At 42.7% G+C, this 23,858-nt stretch overlaps 1 protein-coding gene across 1 annotated transcript; it reads right to left on the minus strand.

Annotated features, from left to right (window-relative positions):
• Positions 1–718: 718 nt before the first annotated feature.
• METTL16 (methyltransferase 16, RNA N6-adenosine) lies at positions 719–23,858 on the minus strand. Its single transcript, XM_061589843.1, has 9 exons — positions 23,063–23,858; positions 19,787–19,989; positions 15,778–15,918; positions 14,631–14,746; positions 11,708–11,850; positions 8,087–8,156; positions 5,950–6,039; positions 3,733–3,906; positions 719–3,620 (listed from the first exon to the last, which is right to left on the minus strand). Exons 1-9 carry the CDS (start codon positions 23,188–23,190, stop codon positions 3,009–3,011), a joined length of 1,677 nt encoding a protein of 558 aa, XP_061445827.1. The 5' UTR covers positions 23,191–23,858; the 3' UTR covers positions 719–3,008.

Here is a 23,858-nt window from a genome sequence, read left to right on the forward strand (position 1 = left end):
CTTCTTGGCGATCACTCGTGACCGAGTAAGATTGTCTTCCAAAATATGGTCTTTAACAATGGATCCATCTGAATCTGTATCCACCGCCGATGTACCAGTCCATGACTAGGGGCTTCTGGATTTCACAGTCCTGCCCCGGCCGCCATTTGCCGATCACCATGGGACTTCTGTTGTGGAAGACGCCTGTGCGTGAATTTGTTTTATGTGGGGAGATCGGTGCACCACAATCAACACACAATCTTGACAGAAAAAGGCTTTGATCCAATGGCATGGGTACCACAATTGGAAGTCCTTTATCTGCTGCAGCCTTCATCCGCCTTCACAGCTGTTGTAACATACACATTGTTATCCTCTGCCTGTTCTGCCGTTGACGCATTCTTGGACCGTTCTTTGTCTGGTTCCTCTCCCTTGACCTTACCGCCATGGGTGACCCTGCTGGGAGTACATGACTCCCGACGGCATCGCTCACAGGGTTCATTGGAACACGCAAGCCCACTCACCGCTACAAGGTGACAATCCAGTCTATATGACACAGTTTGCAGAAGAGCCTAGCAAGGGCCCTACAACTGCAATTATATATGATTTTTTAAATCAAATGACAAGCACAGAGCAAAGAAACTAAATAAATGACTTGAACTACAAAAGTTGGGCACCAGATGGCAATAGGGATCATGAAGAAACAGGTGCAATTTTACAGGACTTGTTCACCTGAAAAAAAGCAGCTTTTAAAAAATATTTTATTATACGAATTAAAAAAATCAATAATTACATTATCATAGGAAAACAGCGAGTCAGTTAGCTTAACACAGTCAATACTCTCTTTATAATACCCATATAACACTCAATATGTCTTGACTTGAACTTTTTAATATGTTTTGTTCAGTTCTAGGATGTCACGCATACTTGCAAAGTCTCTAAAGCATCTTTATACTTTTAAATTTATCCTATGTTTGTAATTTGTGCCCGAATACAGCTTTGCCATTCTTGTTTTTTGCTTAGCAACTGAGGTTTCAGTGAGACAAGCCACAGTCCCTGAGAGATGTAATGCTTAGCCAAGGATCATGGTTTGCTGTTTTCCTCAGTGATGGGGAAGAGCAAAGCAGAAGTGATCTATACATTCAGGGAAAACCATCCATCATCACACCTTACTGTGACATGTAAACACAGTGACTGACTAAAGGTCACCAATAACATCACTTGATTTTGCATGCATTTTGACATTTTCCTTCAAACTTCTGAATAACTTTGTAACTCTAGCCACATAGTTTGGGATAAAGTTATTAATGCTTGCTTGCTTGGCTCTGCCCTAATAAGGAGGACTTCTAAAGACACACAAAAAATAATAATGCAAGGCAATATCTTAATTGCTGCAATCCTTCCTAGCCTGTGACCTGCTATCTTTTCATACCTTGCTGATTCTTAATTAAGGAATCAACATTACTATCAACTAGTTCTGCAAAATCCCAAAGTATTGTAATCTCTAAATATCACTTGCCTCTTTCCTTCTATTTTTAATTTTGTTGTGACTTTCACTTCCCTCGATTGGTGCTCTATAATAACTATCAGTATTTCAGATTTGTCCAACCATACTTTTTATCGTACAGAGAGCGAGGAGACTGAAGAAAGCTTAAAATAATAAAAAAACCTCCAACAACTTAAAACCATAAACATTTCAGAGGAATAAACATACAAGCAGACCGTCTTACATTTCTCATGCCTGGGATTGTTCCTTATGTCCCACTTCCACTTTAATAATAAAATTTAATAAAAGTAAATCGTTTTAAATGTTGGGGTGAGTGGAAATCCGTTGAATGTTGTTCTTGGAACAAAGTCATTTTGGCTTCTCTGTCAGTTCTATAAGAAACTTGCTGCTTCTTACAGCATTGATGGATAAACTGAAACACAGAGCCTGAAATACAAAAACAACCCTGAAATACAAAGCCTGAAAAAAATCCCCTTCTCCTCTTCTTGTAAAACCACCACTACCTTCTCTGGCTACTGTGTCTCATATATACCAGTTCCAACCTACAGAGGGAGAGTGCTGTTGCTTATGCAGCCAAAATGGAACTAGCCACACACAAGAGGGAGGTATCAGTCGGCTTGGGAAAACCCCAAAGTTTGCAGGAGTACAAAGAAAAAAAAATCTTTAGCTAATATCCAGTGGAGGGGGGAATCCTCTTCTTCCAAAAAAAAAAAAAAGCCCAACTCAGTGGCCATGCAACGCTGACTGTCAGGAGGAAATTCAGTTAGCTAGGGCGGAGGGGGAATGGGATTAAGTGACTAGAATCCTGAACAGGGAGCACTCCATACTGCAACGTTTTGTTGCAGGTCCTACTTGTGAATTCTATAAACATAATTGAAATGGGGATTCTGGAGGAAAACATTTACAACCAGACACAGTGCATACGTATGGATAGCCAAGTCTCACAGAGTCTGTCAGAATACACCAGAATACTACAGGCATATATTTTCACAATTCTACAGCAAAAGAATATGTTGCACCTTTTTCCAGCCTTCAGCTGTTTAAAGTTGGAGCTGCAACATGTAGAAAAACGGCTTTTAACTGCTGACTGCAATCCGAGATTCAGGAGTATTCATGACTAGGAACATGTCAAGGGAGACAGGGCATGGATACAAAACAACTGTGGAGAATTTCTATTAAGCGTAAGAAAAAGCCAATGAAGAATCCACAACAGCATTGCCTTTTTAAGGCAGACACAGAGCTGCTTTCTAGTGTGTAGCTCAACAGTTAAAAATACTCAAATTTTGTTACACAAGAGGACAGGACATGTTAGTTGCATTTAGTTCCTATTGAAGTCTATGTGACTTAAGTTATGAAGTTTTCACACCCACATATATTTTAAGGCCTTTATAAATCCCTAGAGCTTCACACTTTCAAAGAGTTTAAAAATACTCACCATTTATAGCAAATATATCCTTAAATATACTTAACACAAAAGCAAGATTACAAAAATATGACTGTTAATCTTCCTCATTCACATAAATATTTAAGTTGTGACCAACCGAAAAATCTGGTTCTTTAGGTAGGTGCACAGCTGGTTCATTAAGTCTCTGTTCTGTCCCTCAATCCAGTGCATTTCTATTAAGAAATCATCCACTTCTTTCTTCACAGTTAGCACACACTTAAAAAGGAACCATTCACTTGAGATGTTGGCACTCTGTCCAGTTTCAACAGCTAAGCTATTATCGTCAAAGGCCTTGAACCCGTCCTCCTTTCCATCCCTAAAATCTTCTAAGTTTCCTAAAACAACAGCCGATTCCTCTGCTTTGTTGTTTTCGTCAATGTGTTCTTGGATGCTTTCTTCTTTAATACCAGGAGTGCTATTTAGGCTGTCTTCTTCTGGTGACTCAAGGTTGCAACCAAATACTATGGATGCTTTTTTAGCAGGTTCATCTTTGCTACCTTCTATGGTGTCGCCTGAATTGTTTTGGCTCTGTTCTTCTGTGGCTTGCAGGAAATCTACAGATGCTCGAGGAAGTTCACGTAGCTGCCTCACTCTATCCCTCTTCTTTCTCCTTAAGTGAATCCAGGAGTTTTCGACAGCTGTCAGAAACAAGCTGACTTCATCTTTTCCACAGGGAATACATTTATGCTGAACCTGTTGAAGCAAACACACAAAAGCTTAGCGCGATTCACTGAGGTCATTTGCTCTTTCCTGAAGTAACATCACGTTAAAATAAGAAAAGAGGGAATGTCATAGCAAATATTACCTTCAGGTCAGTGAGAATTTTTCCGATCCATGCTGCAACTACTGCCATCCCTTCGACAGCATTTATTCCCACAGATGAAGCTTTGCTAGCTAACTCTTTTGTTGTCGATGCTAAGACCAGGAATGTGATTGGTTTACGAGGCTTTTCTAATTTTCTTTTCTTAGAAGGTGGTGACTGAGAAGGGAAAAGAAAACACACACATGTATCAGCAGCTGAACAGAATAATTAGAACTCAAATGAATATTAATAGAACTATTCAGAGTGCGAATAGAAAATGTGTAAATAACTTGTGTCAAGGGACTGGATCCTAAGGTATGTTAACTTAAAAGAAGTTCATGGAAGGAACGTTTTCAATTCTCTCCTCCTCCCAGCAACCCTCTGTGCTCCAACCTACATTGTTCAGAAGGGCCCCAAAGAGGCTTATGGCTGTTTGCTGCCAATGGCAACTGCTTGGCTGGCAATGACCCATGACAGGGCCTTTTCAGTGGTGGCTCCCCATCTACAGAATGTGCTCCCCAGTGAGGTGCATCTATTTCCATCATTACTGACTTTTAGAAGGAATCTGAAAACATTCCAGGCATTTGATGGCTGAAAGAAACTATTCCTGGCAATCTGGAGATCACTAGATGGAAGGATGTTTTTATCTGCGACTGTTCTCAGAATGTTTTATCTACAACTGTTTTTAGTATGTTTCAACTGTAACTATTTTTAGAAAGTTTTTAGAATGCTTTTGTTGTTGTTAAAATATTTTGTTGTTAATGTGTTTGTCACCCTGTGCTTCTTCGGGAGGAAGGGTGGGATATAAATTTAACAAATAAATAAAAAAATAATAGGGAGAAGAGGGAATGGGTAATGTTACTTCCGTAAACTTTCTCAAGTTCAGCTCTCTCAGGATTCAATCCAAGAACTATTTTGTAAAGCAACAGCAGCTAGAATTATGGACAATTAGTACTGGAAAGAAAGAAAATTTAAAAAATGGGGGAATAAGACACACAAATATGCTATTATTGCCAAATACATTACATAAGAATTGAGGAAGAAAATAAACTGTTCAGTTAACAACTGGCAATTTTTATCCCAATACTAAATAAAGCACATAATTCAGTTTCTGCTAAATTGGTATTCAGTCTTTTACAGAATAATTGTGACCCAAGATAATTTTACACTTCTGGAGAAGGGAAAAATAAGCTTTGGCCGGGGGGGGGGATGGAACAGAAATTTGATGATCAAACAAGAAGAGGGGAACAAAAAGAAGGCCATCACCTTCATGCCCGGCTTTTCAAACTGCAGATTTCAACAGGAGTTCCAACAAATTACGTATGTTGAGGGACGACAGCCTTACTTAAACTTAAAACTTAAGATTCAATTTCAATATAATTTCTGTGTCCTGATAAAAGGTAAGTTGTGTTGCTCTTGTTGTCCAAAACCCTGTAATGGGGATCCATCTTGCAGAAATCAGTCTTGAGCAAGTGGAAGGTTTGCTGCATATCAGGCAGAAGTCCAGCACTGAGATGGAGTGATGGAAGTTTCCCCTGTTGAATTTTTGCCTGTAATGTAGCTGTTAAAGGCACAGGAGGCCTCAAACTCATCCATGCGTCTCTCTCTCTTTTCTTAACTAGAATGTACCAATGAGTCTTATGCAGATAAGCCTCTTAGTACCTTCTGCCTGAGGAGAGAACTAAATGTGACTTCAAATGAGTGTAGGTTCCAAGGCCCATGTAAGCTGAAGTAATGCATATGTTTAGCGTGAGACCTGAAAAATCATCTTGACTGGCAGAAGCTAGTAAGGCAGAGACCCAGTTTGTATTCAACAGTGAGTACAACTATGGTGCAACATTAGTGAATGAGCGTCCCCCCTCCTTTGCCATGGCTTAGCATGAACGAGCAAACATGTTGGTTCTCAGAGCGAAGATGGCCCCTGCTATACTCCTTCCTCTTAAAAGCTGCCTCTGTGACCTTTCATCAAGCACACTAAGTCAGGTAAACAACAAGCCATGGCCAGGATCTGAAGACTCACTTAAGTAATTCCATGCAGCTGAAGAGGGATCTTTTTGGGTGTTTCTTGAACAAAAGTCTCCTTCGCTCCCACTCTGCCTACATAAGAAAAGTTGCTTTGGAAACTCAAGAGCTTGTGATGCATCCAGGGAGAGCCCCAAGTGATTCACAATGTAGACTCAAACAAGGTAATGAATCAGGGAAAGACACGCAGGCACTTACTGGCACTCTGACATTTTCATGGAAGCTCCAAGCCAAAGCCCACCTCATGGTGCGACCTTGACAGAATTCAGTGTGGGTGACTTTAGGAACCTGCACAAAGAAAAAACAGCCAGGGCTCTGAAAGTTATCTTCTTCACTAGCCTTACATCTTCAGAACACATTTGAAACAAGACCCCAAGACATTCCATGATGATGTTTTATTATTTCAGCTCAACATTAAAGCACTTCACCAAAAATGAAAGCCTGTGCAGACATTTCCTCCGAAGCTTCTGATCATGGGCAGGACAGGCAAACACCTTTCTGCCCAGTTCACAAGGAGCTAAATGAGGCTGGATCTACACTGCAGTAGAATCAGGCAGAAACAAGATGGTAAACTGATCCAAAGGCCAGGGCTGGTCTGAAGGCACAGTATGCAGCAATCTTGCTAAAGCTAAGCCCATCTAGGTCTGGCCAGTCCCTAGACATAGTCCACCTTGGATTCCTATGATTTATATAGTTTCCTATGAGTTCAATGGAGGAAAAGCAGGATATAAATGTAAACGGCACTGATTGTGCTACTTCAGAATGCAGGTAGGAGATCAGTTTGGAGTGCTCACCCATAGAATACAACTCCCTGTAGGTAGAAAGCTAGCACAACAGAGTGTAGACTAGTATTGGCATACTTATTTTCTTTTTGCAGAGCAGTGTGTTTTCTTTTAACATACAGGGGAGCATTAAAAACAGTACCACTTTATTCAACCTTGTTCAGACCAGGTTTTAAAACTTCTACAAAAGAGAAAGACTGTAAGCTGCCTAACTGCACAGATGGGAGAAAGGTCATCAACAGTTTCACTCAGGAAGAGGCAGCTCCCTTTTCTTCCCCATGTGTGCAACCCCACCACTGGGAGGCCAGCAAGCCGGCAGTTGTCATGGAATACTCCCAGGGAAATGGGCAGGGCTTCCAATAGCCACAGCTAGATGAACTACAGGGCTTCCAACAGCCGCAGCTAAGCTAGACGGGAAAGTCCTGCACCCAAAGGAGGTGTACATGTCCCACAGTACAGCCCACACTGGTTGCTGGTGTGAGTGCACCTTATCCCAAGACATACTGCTTCTTTTATTCAAGGTGCACTAAATTCTGTACTGCTAAAACTGTGCTGTCCGGACTGAGCCTGGCATCTTACACACACCTACATGGAATTAAGTGTCCTGGCTCTTGACCAAAGAAGTACTCTCAGGACTTGAACACTTGGTTTTGCAGTTTTCTTCCAGAGGTTAGGACAGGAATATAGCATCAAAACATATTAGGCATGAATCAGAACATCAGCAGGTGCACTAGGCTGTGGAAGCAACAGAACGCTGTCGCAACAAAGCTCTCACCCAAGACAATCTGAATAAAAGAGGGGGGTGGGCGGGCCCTCTGCTTGTAGAAACTAAATCTAGCACTTTCCAGTCTTTGAAGCAAGGTGGGGGATTCTCCTGGGAAAAGAGGATAATTTCTCAAGTTGTAACTGTCTTTTCTCCTGTCTGTGTGACCTTGGGGAAACTGTCAGCTCTGACTCTGAGAGATTCTCCCTCCTTATTTCTCTGGAATCGTCCATCAGATTCATTAAGACCTAGCTGCTACACAAATGAGTCTGGGCTAGGCGCCAGTGATGACGGTAGACTATATTCCTCACCTTCCACTGCGGGCTGAAGCCTTTCTCAGCAGAAACACTAATAGGACCACTGGGCACAGGGCTGACAGGGGGGTCAGGAAGATTTTCCTCCATGGTCTCACCAGACCCTTCTCCAACATATGCAACCACCCTCCCCAGTCTTCCAGTCCTGCCAAATGTTCTCCATAGGGCCATGACATTAACGGCCAGTGAAGTCAATGGGACCTTCTTTCAAGTAGTGCACTGGATGGATAGGGGTGCCAGATTCTCCAGCCTCTCAGTAAGGAACTGTATCCAGAGCTTGGAAAAGTTACTTTTTTGAACTACAACTCCCAGCAGCCCCAGCCAGCATGACCACTGGATTGGGCTGATGGGAGTTGTAGTTCAAAAAAGTAACTTTTCCAAGCTCTGACTGTATCACAGAAGTGTATTTTACACAAATAGAAAATGCAACTACAAACAGTATGCAATAGCTGTAGTATGTTTACAGAAATACTCACTCCGTGGATTCGAAGCTCCTCTTTCAGTGGTGCCAAGCTGCACTTTTTCCCCAACATGCAACTGTACCACCTGCAATAATAAAAATTACATTTCAGAACCAAATAGCTGAAAAGTACAGTTCAACTAATGAGGGCACCTACCTAAAGAGACAGAAGATTCAGAAGCCTTAAAATTGCGAAGGAAGGGGAGAGGACCTCTGCTTGGAAGCAGAGTTTTTGGACCAGGTAATTGTCAATTTGACTTTTCCAAAACAGTAAACTCCTTTTAGATCCTGGAGTGTGTAACATCCCATTCTGACTCTTGTCAGAGAAATTAAGCCTTTTGTTATAGCCTCTAATTGTTCTGCTGTGTTAAACAACTGAAGCAAGGATGGCTTGATGGAGAACAGCTTATGTTGCATGGAGCAAGGAAGAAGTCTCTTTGTGTAGAGTATAAAAACTTGTTTGGGTACTCCCTGCAGTACTATTCCCTCTGCTCTTACATCTTGCCCCAAATGGGACCCTGTAACTTTAAACAGGATTAATGATCTTGTTAATCTCTCCCTTCTAGAAAAGTGCTTCCAGGGGAATTTTTCAGGACTAACTCTGCCCAGTTTTTGCTAGGCTGTTCAACTATATAAATCAGCTTGGGATAGCGCAAAGGATTGGTAAGTATAGTTCTGCCTATACATAAGAAAGGCTTCAAAGCTGAGTCTAATAATTTCAGACAAATTAGTCATCTTACGATTGTCTCCAAAATATACTCAAAATACCTATTAATTAAACTGGGCAGCAGAAAGTTCAGTTGCCGCTGAAGAACAGACAGGATTTTTGAAGGGCAAATCCATGACTGATCAGTGTTTTGTTATGAAAGCACAGGATCCAAAAATACTCACAATAGGGCAGGAAGGAGTCATGTGTGTCTTTTAGGGACTTAAGTTCCATCTTTGGCCTTCTACATCTGTGGCAAACGCTGCCAGATACTGATATACTCTGCTGTTTAACATATATGTACAACCAAGCGAGGTCATCTGGGGATTTGGAGTGCATTGCCATCAGTATGCAGATAACATGCAACTCTGCTTCTCTTTTGCATCTAATGAAGGTGCAGTGGTTGGTGGTTAGCACTTGGCTGTAGTAATGGATGGAAGAGGGCCAAAAATCTGAAGCTCAATATAGAAATGACAAAGTCACTGTTAGCGGGTGGTTCCTCTGGCTAGATGTGTGGTGTTCAGCCTGTTCTGGATGGGACGGCACTCCTGGTAAAGCAAGAGTGGGGAACCTTTTTCAGCCAAAGGGCCACATTCCCTTCTGAGCAGCCTTATGGGGGCCACATTCTAGGAGTGGGCAAAGCAAGAGGCAGGAGTGAGCAGAGAAACAAAGTGAATGTTACTTTTGTATAGTAGACTAATTTCCACACACACCCCTCTATCCTCCATCCAACCAAGCAAAGCCGTGTTACCAGAGTTCAATGACACATTCCAGCCAAGCAAACACATTAAAAGCAGGGCTGGTGAGAGATGTGGCTTGGGAGGGTGTGTGGCCTCGGGAGAGGCCTGGGAGGCCACATTTAGGCCTGAGGTTCCCCATCCCTGTGCTAAAGGATCAAGCCTATAGTCCACTTTCATCATTATTTATTTATTTATGCTTATATCCCTCATTTCCTCCAAGAAGCAAAGATGGTGTACAAGTATGGTCCTCCCCCTCCCAAACTTATTCTCACAACAACCCTGTGAGGTAGGTTAGGCTGAGAAACAGTGATTGGCCTGAGTTTCATGGCTGAGCGGGAATTTGAACCCTGGTCTCCCAGGAACAAGTGCCCTTTTATCAACATTGGCTGGTATCCCAACTACAACTTATTGAATGAACTGGGTCAATTCTGCCAGAGAGTACTTTTGATCTTTAACCATGCTAGGAGCAAACAATCGATTTTGGAAGGAAAAGTAAGTAAGTAGATAATCAGCCCACTGATTATTTGATTTTTGGATATAGGGGAATTTTGTTTAATGTCCAACTTTCATGGAAACCACATTTGGATGGCACAAAGTTAGAGGTTTCTTAATCGATACATGCTTTGTTGAGATTTTCTATATTTCAAAGGGTTAGCCTGGTAGTTCCTCCAACCCATTTTTTAAAAAAATTAACAAAGTGGTGTATGGTGCCAACATATGGGGATATTCAATTTCTAACATGTCCAATGTGGAAGCAATGCAGAACTCTTTCCTGAGATGCCTACTAACACCTCCCTAAGGCATACCTGCTGCTTTTTTTTTTTTTTTTGAAACTAGCCTCTTACTGGTTGAAGTTTTGTAACCTGACTCTCTTGACTGCCAACTTTTTAAAAAATGCTTTGAACAACTGCAAGCTCCATCACATCAGTCATGGGTGAACTCCTCCAGGACTTTTTCCAAGCTTAAGATTGTTTCCATAAGTGCCCACTTTTCCTGTCTCCTACTAGAGCAAAATAGCTGCTCAGAGCAAAAAATGCATCTGTGTTCCAAGCACTGGGATTTGTACCATATTACAAGTATGTTTTCTTCACAGTGATTTCCACTGTGTATAAAACATTATTTGAACTGATATATTTTATTGCCCTCTGTCTAAGAAAATCACCCAGCTTTGTCTTTATAGTCTATGCCTTCCTTATGTGGAGGGGAGGTTTATTGATATTTCAAATGATCACAGATTCTGCATTTGTGGTTCAGTGGAGGGTAGAGAATGTTATCCGTTACCTATTAATTTGTTCTCCATATAATCAACCAAGGAGTAAATTTCTGTTGGAATAGACAAATGTTGCATGTTCCCTTTAAGGGATATTTGGGGAATATCCCATGTACCTGTTTTACCATGATGTAACTTCCTAATGGGTGGGGTTACTTACCTGACTTCCTCCTCCTTTGTCCTGGGGGATTTTTGAATATTCTCCTTTGCTGATCTATCCACCACTGAGAGAGGCCGCATGGCACAGATAATCCCTCTGAGAGCATCAATAATCAACCACTAAAATGAACTGAGACTCCTATTTTCTTTCTTCTAAGCTAGAGCCTATGTTCCTAACATACGAGGGCGTAAGTAAACATTCTTTTCTATTACCTAAAAGATTGCGTCTGTTGTTGTTTATATAGAGAAAGGTGGGGCTGGTTTATTCTCATTCTGCTGCTTGTATTTTTATATCTCTGCTAAGAAATAGGACCAACCAAATTAGTTCCTATTTCTCTGGTATGTTTATAATACTGAACAATTTCTTGCTAATATATTACCGTCTCTTGCTCATAGGCCTATAACAGATATGCATTCTTGTTTCAGACAACGGAACAATGTTATAACGAGGGTTAAGAAATTGGCACTGATGGCAAAGAAAACAGAGCACAGTAAAGAAGAGATAATGGGGTGCCCTCTTAATCATATTTAACATTTTAGAGGGTTTTGAAAAAGTTTTAAATAATTTGTTATAATTCCTGCAAAGACTGGAGAGGATTTATTTTGTTTTTAATGTGTAGCGGAGATACTGATATTGTCATTATAAGATACTATTTTGTATGCAGTTTGGATGATTTGTTTTTATTTTTAATGTTGGATTGTGATGGCCTTTGGCTGTAAGCAATAAAGGTTTATTTTATTTTATTTTATTTAAATTCCTACCGTAATCTTTTTTTAAGCTGCAGGCTATCATGGATGATTCTCTTGACAAATTCTAGCTCTCCTCCTTCAGCCATGATCTCAGTGATCCCTCCAGTGTTGACAGAGCTGGGAGGTGGTCTTCTGGGATTACGAGAATTTACTCCCTGGAAAAGACAGTGTTTGCATTGCAAAGATAAATTGTAAACAATCAGTTTGCAAGTTGCTATCCCTATGTACTGACCATTCTCTGCCAGTTAATTATGCTGTCAATTCACTTCCTCTCCTCTGCTCCCTTATATTCACTCCGTGTCACATCATCCTTGTCTACTGCAAAATAGCAACCACCACCACCCCACCCTCTTCTCTGTTTTCTTGGTTAAAACCCTGGTTCATGCTCTGGTTATCTCCTGCTTGAATAACTGCACCCGTCTTCCATTGAGCCTTGCCTTGATACTCCTCAGTTGGTTCCTCTATCTCAGGGATGGAAAACTTGCAGCCCTCCAGATGTTGTTGGACTCCAACTCCCATCAGCCCCAGCCAGCATGGCCAGTGGTCAGGGATGATGGAAGCTGATTCAAGCAATATTTGGAGGGCCACAGCTTCCCTGCCTACTCCTGTGTTAGACATTAGGAAGTGCTAATGCCTATCTTCGTGCCATGGAAAAGCTTCCCCTGCTGATTAAAGACACAACGACAGGCTAAACACAGTCAGTAACCCTACGTCCACCATCACCACCCTGACCATTTGTCTTTTACTTTTCCCTGCACCACCTGGTTTAACACCCAACTGTATTTAGAATTCTGCTGGAGCTCAATGAACATACAAGACCCTGGTTGATCAGGAATGGGGAACCTGTGGCTCCCCAGATGTTGGACCCCAGCTTTCATCAGCCAGTACAGCAAATGGAATGGGGTTTTGGGAGCTGTACTTACATCTGAAGGGCCAAAGGTTCCCCACCCTGCTCTATCCAAAACGTTCCTGGCCCGATCATTCATTTCTCATCATTCAGACTTTGCAATACTCATATCCAAATCCCTTCATGGCCTTCCCAACTTCTTCTGCATCCAACTTCTTGTCTTTACTTTTAAAGCCCGCAGAGCAATTCTCCAAACTCTTTTTCTATATTTATTTCCCATGATAGTATGTAGGAACATTTCCTCATGGCCTTTTTACTCCCTTACATTGCCCACTATTTACCACTCTCTGTTGTCGATTACCCTTCCATCTGCTCCTTTTGTTGCTCCCCTACTGTTAAAGTTCAGATTATAGGTTCCTGCTCCAAGGAACCCATCTCTATTTTTGCTAACAGAACTCTATAAAGCACCACTTATAGGCACTTCTTGTTATTAAGACAGCAACATCCTCATTGCTCAATATAGTTTGATTAGGTTGATTGCAACTCAGTCCTACTCAGAGTAGACCCACTTGCATGGAGCAGAGTCCACTTCGGCAGATGTATAACCCTTCATGCATCCGATGAAGTGGACTCTAAAGGCATTTCTTATAAATTTGTTAGCCTTTAAGATGCCATAAAGCTCTCTGTTGTACACATCTACTCCTCTGGGAATTTTATGTAGCAATATTCCTTCAACTATTACCATCGACGGAAACATAAGATAAACAGGATCAATTACAGTTAAGAGCAACTGTATCGTATGCTCTTGGAACCACATAGCTGGCCCAGCCCTTAGCTGTGGAGAGTTGTTGTTGTCGTCATCAAAGATTGCCCCCTGGGGTCCCTTGACCTCAGCACCCCAAGGGGGGTTTCTTGCTTCCGAGAACAGTTGCAACACCTTTGGGTCACTGCTTCCCAGGCAAACTCTCCCTCCTTTCAGGATTAAGTTCACGGTAGTAACTGCCACCACCCCTTTTCCAGCTTTCTACTCTGAGGAATGGGACCTCAGAGCACCAACAGAATTCCACGAGCAGACTACTTGTTATAGCCTCTACTCTGGAGCATTAAACCACACTAATCAACCTTAATCAGTAGTGTTCAGCGATCAAAGACTGGATTTAGAATCATTAGTTTCAAGCAATACACACCATTTATAAAAGGGTAGTTTTTTAAAAGAAGAGAAAGGTATATACAAAAAGAGAGCAGCAATTGTTTCCTCAAAGCAAGTCGCTCTCAGCCGGGCTACGAGAGATACATTGGCATAACAAAGGTGAGAGGTTCAATAGACAAAAGAACATAACAAAAGTTTCCTAGTCTAAGATTTTCTACTCACAGTACAGCAGCCTGGTTCCCAATGGCTTTTTACTGGAAATCCTTAGACAAGTCAAGGTAGATGGAAATAGGGAACAACAACTGAAGGATCATCCTTCATTTTTATGGAGTTTAGTAGTCAACAGGGAGGAGGGCCGATTAGCCATATTTGGCGCCCCTGCTGTGATCAGCTTCTTTGAAGATAAGGGGACTGGACAGCCCCACCCAGGGGTCCTGATCTACAATACCCCCTCTTCCTGACTTTTGATCTCAGGAAGCAGATAAGAGATAACAGCTAAGGTTCAGTTGCATCTTCTTGACATTTGTAAATTGCCTGTCTGGCACTGAGGAGCGTATCTTTCTCAATGGGGTGTCCCAGGGATCCACAAGACTCCCAGAATTCTCTCTGGTTGAACCATTTTAGCTTGACCAAAGTTAGCAAAGGTGGCAATTCTTGACAATTTATTATTATTATTATTATTATTATTATTATTATTATTATTTATTATACCCCTACCCTTCCTCCCAAAGGAGCATAGGGCGGCTTGTCTTGTTTTGTAGCTAAGTAGTGACTGGATGAAAACTATACATATGCTTAGGTTCTTTAGCATCCCCCAACTGTGTGGCGATGCAACATTCAATAAGCTTCAAGTGTTACAAATATGAAATATTTCAAATATGAGCATCTGTCAACACAAATAGGAGAGGCCCAGTGCAGATGATCAACAGTCAACATACCTTTGCTTCCAGCTGGTTAGCAAAAAAGGGAGGGTTGCACATGCAGAAATCATAGATGACTTCAGACTCTTCTTCTAAGGCATCCAGCAAGAGTGTTTTTTGTGGTACTTTAACCACTGAAAGAAAAGGAAACATGAAGGAAGAACCAGACATTAACTTAACTTTCACTTGAACTTCTAGAAATTGTTACGTGCTACTTGCAAACACAAAGACAAAGGCAAACCACTTTTACGTAAGTCGTATGCTTAAGATAATAACAGTATTATAATACTTTAACTGCATTTTATACATTCACAATAAAATGATGTATCTCACTATTGTTAGACCTTATGAAATAATTGCTCAGATGTGCATTGGTGATTTCACTGAAAGTAGTTAGAGGTCTACTTCAGAAGCAAAAGCTGAAGAACCACAACCCAAAAAGAAACAGCAGGAGAATGACAGAGCCAAATAAATCAGCCTTATGTTTGGCCTTTTAAAAGAAGTGCTGAGTAACTACAATGCAATCTACAACAGATATTGACAACTTTAGACAGCAGCAGACCTAACTACTCCCAAGACACTTCACTAGCCTGGACAGGCTCAAGGTCCAATTTACAAGTAGTTGTTGGCATGTAACTGCCATGTCAATAGGCAGTCCTGTCCCCCCTCTCTCAAAGTCTGGTAGCTGAGATAATCATTTTACAGTACTGGAAGTTGCACATTTCTCTTGAACTAACATGGCTGATCTCTGTATCAAAGGGATGTTCCTGAGACCTTTGATGCCAGACTTTTTATCCCTCTTTGGAGAGTGACGCACCGGATCTCTTTCACAGCTTAGGTCACCTAATCTCTGGCGTTGCCTGTATGCCCTTGGCCCTCTTCCTACTAACCACCCCTTTCCTCCCACCACCCATCTTACCCCTTTGTATTTGTCTCCATTCTTTATGGATTGGGTTGGTTGGAATGGTGGGTCGGCGTTTGGGGAATAGATTTCCTATTTACTGACACTAGTATTTAACAAATATCAAGAAAAAAATATATCTATATAAAACTCTGCATCTGAGCCCAAATGAATAGCCTCCAAATCACGCTACGAACTGATGATTTTGCCTGTATACAGACTCCTTAGTTGCAGAAGAATGGGACAAGAGGGATAAAATGATACCTTTTATAAGATCAGATAGGTTATTTTGCTCCACATTTTTCTTGGCATAGCTGAAACACACGTCATCCACCTCTGTTGCAATGAAATACCATCCATTCAAAGTTGCGCCAAGTAATGGGTAAATACAAGATGCCCCTGTTCCTACATCACGCCCAAGAAAATTGCAAAAGTTAAAAACAACAAAGAACAGCCAAAATATACAACCCATAATGCATTTTGTTAGAAGGCTACATATATTATTTTGCCAGTTAAGTAGCGAGTACTTCCAGGTAAAAACATGCCAAATTATTTTCTACTTAATGCCACTTTTTGAGAAGAAACTTCTCATCAAAAGAATCTACTCTACAAATGCCTTGCAGCACTTGATACCTGACAGGTATAATGAGGCAAGTACAGAACTGACATGGCAAGAACAGACTGTGTTTTCAACTCAGTCAGAACATTTACAATGCAATCCAATGCTTTTCCATTACGAAGTCAGGCTATTAGCAGATGGTACTTTGCAAAATCTCAGTGAAACAAACTTGAAAACCAAAGTTAGGCTGCAATCCTTTACTCAGTTATGCTAACGAGCCATGGAATATGGTGAAAACCCAACTACACCAGCATAACCCTACAGAAATCTCAACCACTGAAGATGATTGTTGTTGTTAATATGCCAGCAGAAACGTGGGCAGGACAGGGAAGGAACAAAGATATGCCAAATCTTCTCTCCTTCCCCCAAACCGTGATCCTGAGCCCAAAGCAAAAAGCACTGCCCCCCAACCACTCCTCCATTATGTAACATAGGATTCAGATTAACTCTGCTCCCAGTCAGAGCACACCCACAGCAGTTACAAAGGGAGCATGTGACTAAGGCAATAGCATACATGGCACTCAGGGGCTTTATGTCATGTATGTTGAGAATTCCAGTTTCTTTGGCCAAAAAACATGGCTCTGCCATGTAGAACTGTGGGTAAGATCTTGTTGCCGGGACAAGGCCTGTTCTCATTAGCAGGGACGTATCTCGTGACTGAAGCGACCTGGATTATCTGGTGAAAGTGGTGCTCAAGGTCACTAGGTCCGGCTAGCTGTGAGAAAGCACATCTACCAAGGCCCAAGTAGGCCCTTGGAAAGTTTTGTCCAAGAAGCCTCCTGATTAGCCCTTACATGAGTTGCCATGCTTTTTTTCCTGTAATAGTCCCTTCTTTTTTCTGGTGCTTCATACCTTCCTTGAAGCTGACAGCTTGGGTGATGTGTTATTCTGTTCCTGTGGGGTCGACATTTCTATGCTTTACTAGCATATGTGAGAGCTAGGAGTACTTAAGCTTTTTTTGTTTTATAATTCTCACTGGTGATTTATAGCTGTAACTTTTACAGGTGTTCCCGGTTCTTTTATGCTGCTGTTTTTATTCAGCTATATTTTTAATAGAGCTACCTCCTACGTGCTGGTGTGTGCTCTTTCAGGTAAGCCTTAGGACTAAATCCAGCATCTTGGCCATCCTTAGCTGCTACTGAGTAACTTGTTTGCTTAAGACTCCAGACAGTCTTGCTTTGAGCTCTTGGGACACCTGTTTGAGATTTGGGGGGATCCTGGTCCAAACTGGTGGACAGTGTTCTACCTTACAGGGTTAGCTTTGGCTCTAGGAAGTTGGCAACTGCTGTGTGCCTTACAAGGGCTGGTTCTCAGGTGTTTGTGATCCAGTGATTTTGACAATGTACACTAGAGCACATGAGGGGAAACTTTGGTGACAGAAGCTATGGAGAAAGGACAACTTTTGTAAACTTTGCAGTTCATACAAACAGTATTGCTAACACTTGTCTTCTCAAAGTTCTTCCAGGTATTGTATCTCAGGACTCTCAGACATAAATACCTAACAGCAACTCCATTTCATTATGAGGAAAAAGTACAATAGGTAAGCTAGGGAATGAGTGAGAAACAGCTTCTTCAAAAGGTTGAAAAGCCCACAGAGCCATGAGCTATTTTGTCAAGGTCACTCCCCAATTCAGAAACCTCGCCTCACTCAACCAGATGAGCCTATGTGTGTGGACCCCTCCAACATGTGTCTGATGGGAGGTCACATCCAGGACTTGAACCTGGGCCCCCCTGCATGTAAAACCTAACCTGTTCCACAGGACTAGGGCTCATGGAATCAGACTTTTTTTGGTGTCTACGATGGGGTCTGTAGGCTGGTAGTTACCAACTGGCCCATCCTAAACCGGTGCCTGGAGGCTGTGAAGGGCTGGATGTGGGCTAACAAACAGAAACTTAATCCAGGCAAGACGGAAGTACTGCTGGTCAAGGGAAAAACTGCATCAGGGACGGGGTTGCAACCTGTCCTGGATGGGGTTGCACTCCCCTTGAAGGAGCAGGTCCGCAGTTTGGGAGGCCTCCTGGATCCTGCCCTGCTGCTGGAATATTAGGTGGCTGCGGTAGCCAGGAGTGCTTTTGGCCAACTCAAACTGGTCTACCAGCTGCGTCCGTTCCTGGAGGCAGTTGACTTGTCCACAGTGACATATGCATTGGTGACATTGAGGCTTGATTACTGTAACACACTCTATGTGGGGCTGCCTTTGAAAACGGTTCGGAAATTGCAGTTGGTTCAAAATACAGCAGCCAGAATATTAACTGGAGCACGGCACAGGGAGTGTATCACCCCTGTGCTTTATCGACTCCACTGGCTCCCAATTTGTTTCCAGGCCCAATTCAAAGTGCTGATTCTGACCTTTAAAGCCCTAAACGGCCTTGGACCAATGTACCTAAGAAACCGCTTACGCCCATATGTACCCGTCTGGGATTTAAGATCATCTGCCTCTGTTCTCCTCTGCGTGCCTGGAGTGAAAGATGTTAGATGGACAGGCACGTGGGAGAGAGCTTTTTCAGCTGTGGCCCCCAAGCTCTGGAATACCCTACCCCAAGAAGTTCGCTCTGCTCCCTCCCTGTTGGTTTTCCAGAAACTTCTGAAAACGATCTTGTTCCAGAGAGCCTTTGGGAGAGACTAAAGGTAGAGCCTGACACTGATTTTATGTCTTCTACATTAAATTTTACCTTTGTAGTCCCTTTAGTACCAATCCCTATATATATATGTATGTATGTGTGAGAGACATATATATATATATAGTTTTATGTATTTTAATGTTTTTGTGATTTTACTGCTTACAATTTTATTATGTACATGTCTGATTTTATTTTTGTAAGCCGCCCTGAGTGCCCTATTATAGGGTAGAAGGGTGGGATAGAAATATTTTAAATAAATAAATAATAAATAAAATGATCAATCTGCCTCTTGTCGTGGCTAGGGAGCTGCACCCTGACACATGCAAGATGATCCGAGTCCCACAGCTCCTTCTGTTTGGCCTCCATCATGCTTGTTATTGGCCAGCCATGTAAAAACCAAGTGGGTCCTTATTCCTGCCATTCCCCATGGTTGGGCTTGAACTTGCATTTCCTGTTTCCCAACCCCATGCAGTGAGCTAATGAAGGCTGCTTCTGCAAGGAGCGCAACAGTGGCTTCCCCTGTTGCATGACCTAGTTTCTTCCTTTCCTTGCCTGGGAAAATGCTCCTCCTCCCCACCGTCTTGAACCCTTGACCCAGGTATGCATGTTCCCTCTGCAGGCTTCCATCAAAGAGAACTGTTTGGGGATAATATCACACACTGCCTGCCTTCTCTTTCCTTTTGACTGCAGAGATGGCACTTCTGAGTTCCTGCCTCTGTCACAGTAGCTCATGTCGTGGAGAGCGCTGTGATGTCATTGTGCCAAGTGGGCTATGTGTGGGGAGGGAGAGATCACAGAAGTGTCTCTCCACTGATGTGAAGGGATTGAGTGTCTGGCTTTCAGGGTGGCATAATCACTGTGCTGGCTCATGACTTGTGGGCACGAGTGGTTTGCCATATACAGTGGGGATATATATGGCTGTTGCTCCGTTCTGTGCTTTCTGGAGTATCATTCTTTTCGCCTCAACTCAAATGGCCCACATGTGTAGTGGGGCTATAGGACTGGTCTGGAAGTCACCAGCATGAAGCATACCTATGTCTATTCCCCATGTAACTGAACCCTTAGCCGCAGTGTCTTGCTGAGCAATCAGATCTTCGACCCAGTGGATGTAGTTAAGCCTCAAGGGAACTGTCGGAATGAGCCTTTCTAAGGGTATGTCAATTTGAAGTCCAAAGTCTTCTTTCAACAGGGTGCACGTCAGGGCTCTCACTGCTTCTGGATCCTTGAAGTTTACACTGAAAGGCACAAGGTACAGGAAAACTGAAGAATTCTGGTATTAGGTCTTGCATGAAGGGACACAGTGTGGGACGCATTATAGACAAAAAGCACAAAACAAAGAAAACGCCAGATGTAGTTATGTTCATCCTTGCACATAGGAACTGCAGAGAGTTTTCAAGGAACGACTGTAGTTCAGTGGGAGAACACATGCTATGCAGGTAGAAGGTCCCAGTATCTCCAGGGAGGGCGAAATGCCCCTGATTGTAACTGGAGACCCACTACCAGTCAGTGTGGATAATACTGAGCTGGATGGGCCAGTGGTCTGACTCAGTATAAGGCAGCTTCCTATGTTCTTAAGTTCCTCATTTCTGGCTCTCCCAGTTGCCAGTGCCACATGTGAAAGGGAAAGCAGCCCAGCAAGTAAGCCCCTCGGTGCTTCGTCATCTGAAAATTCACAACTAGCTCTGCTGGCTGCTACTATCTTCTTTCTTTCCCTTTGGCAGAGACAGGGACAAACAGGCTTCCTCCTTCTATAGGGCCTAACTCTGTCGCCCATTTAGATGACAAGGTGAGGTCCTCCCTGTTGACAAGTGGCAGGTACTCCACTCCAGGCATTTGCTACTGCTGGCCAGAGATTCACCGTCCCTTTCTCTTGCAAGACCACAGCCTGAGTGCACGGCACAGCACACAGAACTTGCAAGCAGAGTTCCAGGCAACAAATTTAACAAAATCTATCACTTGCTAGGAAGGACAGGCCACCTCAATAATTCCATCCCTGCTCCCCTTTTCCTTCTGCAGCCAACACAATAGCACTAACATTGTCTCAAACGCACAGTTAACATATCCTTATTTCACCAGCCCATTGGGGGGACTAATGTTTTAAAGGTTTTGTTGGGCTGCTATTTTTCTTGGTCAGTTTTGTACTTGCTGATTTTTTTTAATTAAATTTTAAACATTTGCTTTGATCATTTTTAAAGCCAAAAAGCAGCATTTTGTCAGGCACCACCACTCATTGTGATCTTAACCCACAGCCCCACCAGTCAAAACTGCCCTCCCCCACTAGAGGTCACTGATGACAGTTTGAAGCCCTATTTTGAGTATTACTATATTTTCCTTATTCCTGTATTAATGTAAGTTTATTTATTTATTTATTATTTGATTTATATCCCGACCTTCCTCCCAGCAGGTGCCCAGGGCGGCAAACAAAAGCACTAAAAGCACTTTAAAACATCATAAAAATACATTAAAACAAAGCAACTTTAAAAACATTTTTTAAAGTTTTAAAGACATCTTAAAAAAAGATTTTAAAAAAACATTGTTTAAAAAAGTTTTAAAAAATAAAAGCAATTCCAACACAAACAAGACATTCCTTTACCATCAACCACTGCACCCCTAACCTCATTGAAAACAACAACTGCCATGCACACAGTCCACTGATTCAACTTTAACTGAATACTATTTTCTTTTTAGTGGATCTAGGCCAGATTTATATTTAACACCTTGCTGGGCAGCCAAAGACAACCAGGAATTCCATGCAATCAAATGAGTGGGCTGGTGGAAGAGGATCAGATTGCTCCATTCCTCCTCACTTGGTTTCCACGCTAGTCATGGAGGAAGGAATGTTGAGTTGATGGAGGGGGAACAGACTGAGCTATTCCTGCTCCAGACCAGCTTGCTTGATATAATTTTTTAAAAAAAATTAACCTAAGAGGCTAGTGGAGAGCCAGTGTGGTGTAACGGTTAAGGTGTTGGACTACGACCTGGGGGACCAGGGTTCGAATCCCCACATAGCCATGAACTCACTGGGTGACCTTAGGCCAGTCACTGCCTCTCAGCCTCATGAAAACCCTATTCATAAGTTGGATTTGACTTGAAAGCAGTACATTTACATTTTTAAGAGGCTAGTATCCTGTTGTGAAACACTGACACTCTTTCAACCATTTTATGTTCTGTTTCTGGCTATGAACTGATTGCTTTCTATTTTAAAAGCTGGTTTAGCAGAAGGGTAAAAAATTCAGCCCCAAAAGCTGAATTTTAAGGAGGACCTAGAAATCTAAACAGAACTCAACTGCCCTTCTAACTGGCCAGGAGGTTGGGTAGGAATTATGTATACAAGTAAAACTGACAGAGAAAGAAGTGCTGAAAGAAGGCTGTAGTGGATCCAGTCTCCAAAAGTAGGAGAAGCTGAACACTAAGAGGCCTGGACACTACTTGACTGCTATGTTTTCACTTAGTTGGGAAACATTCTCTTTTGTTTTTATCTTGCTCTTACCACTAATTTTTCAAACTGTTAGTTTTCATCCCCTCAGCCCAAATACCTTACCAACATCTAACTTGTTTAACACATTTAGGTTGCTACCTTATCAATACCTTTAAGTAAATGTAGGAACAGAGGAAGCTGCCTCATACTGAGCCAGACCATCGGTCAATGTAGCTCAGTACTGCCTATGCTGACTGGCAGCAGCCCTCCAGGGTTTCAGATGGGATATACAGTATCCCAGCTCTACCTGGAGATGCCAGAGATTGAACCTGGGACCTTCTGCACCTAACACCAATGCTCTACCACTGAGCTATGGTCTTTTCAGTTTTGGAAAAACTTTGTCCAGAATCTTGTTATTGACCCCAAACCTAATTGCCTCACCATGCTACCCAGCATAGAAAGTTGGCTGGGCCAGAATGTTTCCAAAGGATAAAAGGTTGTTTTAGTGGAAGCGGCCAGAGAATAAGGAGATCCACTTGGTGGGACTGACCAAAGGGCTAGATCAGCAGCTCCCGAAGGAGGGAACTTCCCTCCTCTGTGGCCAGAATGGAACCAATGGCTACTAATCTCTTAGCAGGCTAGCAGCATTTTGTGGGCTTAATTTTCAAGGCTGAACTAGGCCAAAGTACCTGCAAATGAAGCAGAACTCACATTCTTTCCCCGTTTACTCTTCTCCCGCTTTAACCTCTAGATGGGTCAGTTTTTAAATGCTAAACTCCGCAGAGCAAAAGCTTGTCTTTTTGTCATCACATAAATTGTTTCCCTCATCCGTGGCTTATGTTACATAAATAAAAACAATATATGTTACACATATGGATGTTCTGACTTACCTCACTCTCCCCGACAAATTTATTTGCACGTGTTGTTTAAATTCAGGGTATTTGGACGCCAGATAAGCGAAATCAGGTGGCTTGTCCTTGTATCTGTTTCTTGCATGCATAGATTTGTTGAGGGCCATCCTGGCCCGGGCCCCCCTTTTTTTAGAAGACCAGTTGAAACGAAAGATTAGGGCCCTACAACGGACCACTGAACCGCGCTACTCCGCTCCCAGCAGGCGTGCATGCTCCCTCAACGCTACTCTTGCAAGAGACGGACCATCCCATCCTTCGTGCTCCCAGGAGACACACGACGTGACGAAGAGAAAGTCGCGGAGGAGATGGGAGACGCCAAAGCGCGACAGACGGCCTGCGCTTCCTCTACAACCCTATGGTGATCCTTTAAAAAGCGGCCTCTCTCCTAGAGACAAGGAAGTCTGTGGTCGATGGGCTGTGGTGTCATGCACATCTCTATGGTTAAAATCCATACGATCCCTTTAACATCTCTATGGTTAAAATCCCCCGCAGCAGCAGGAAGCGAAAGAGAGGTTGGGAGTTTCCTGCCATTCTCGCTCCTCTGTTGCTCGTTTCGGCGGGGACGGAATACGCGTCTTCATTTTTGGCAGCGGCTGCATGAGGGATTCACTCCAGACCAGGGGTCTCCTCCCTCGTCCTTCGCTCACCTACAGAAACGCCCAGAAAATTTAAACTCCGTAGCTAAGTGGGAGAGCATCTGCTGAAGGCCTCAGGTTCAATCCCCGGTCTGAAACCCTGGAGAGCCGCTGCCAGTCAGTGTAGATAGTACTGAGCT

This window comes from Rhineura floridana, chromosome 11, assembly GCF_030035675.1.
Source record: "Rhineura floridana isolate rRhiFlo1 chromosome 11, rRhiFlo1.hap2, whole genome shotgun sequence".
NCBI classification, from domain to species: domain Eukaryota; kingdom Metazoa; phylum Chordata; class Lepidosauria; order Squamata; family Rhineuridae; genus Rhineura; species Rhineura floridana.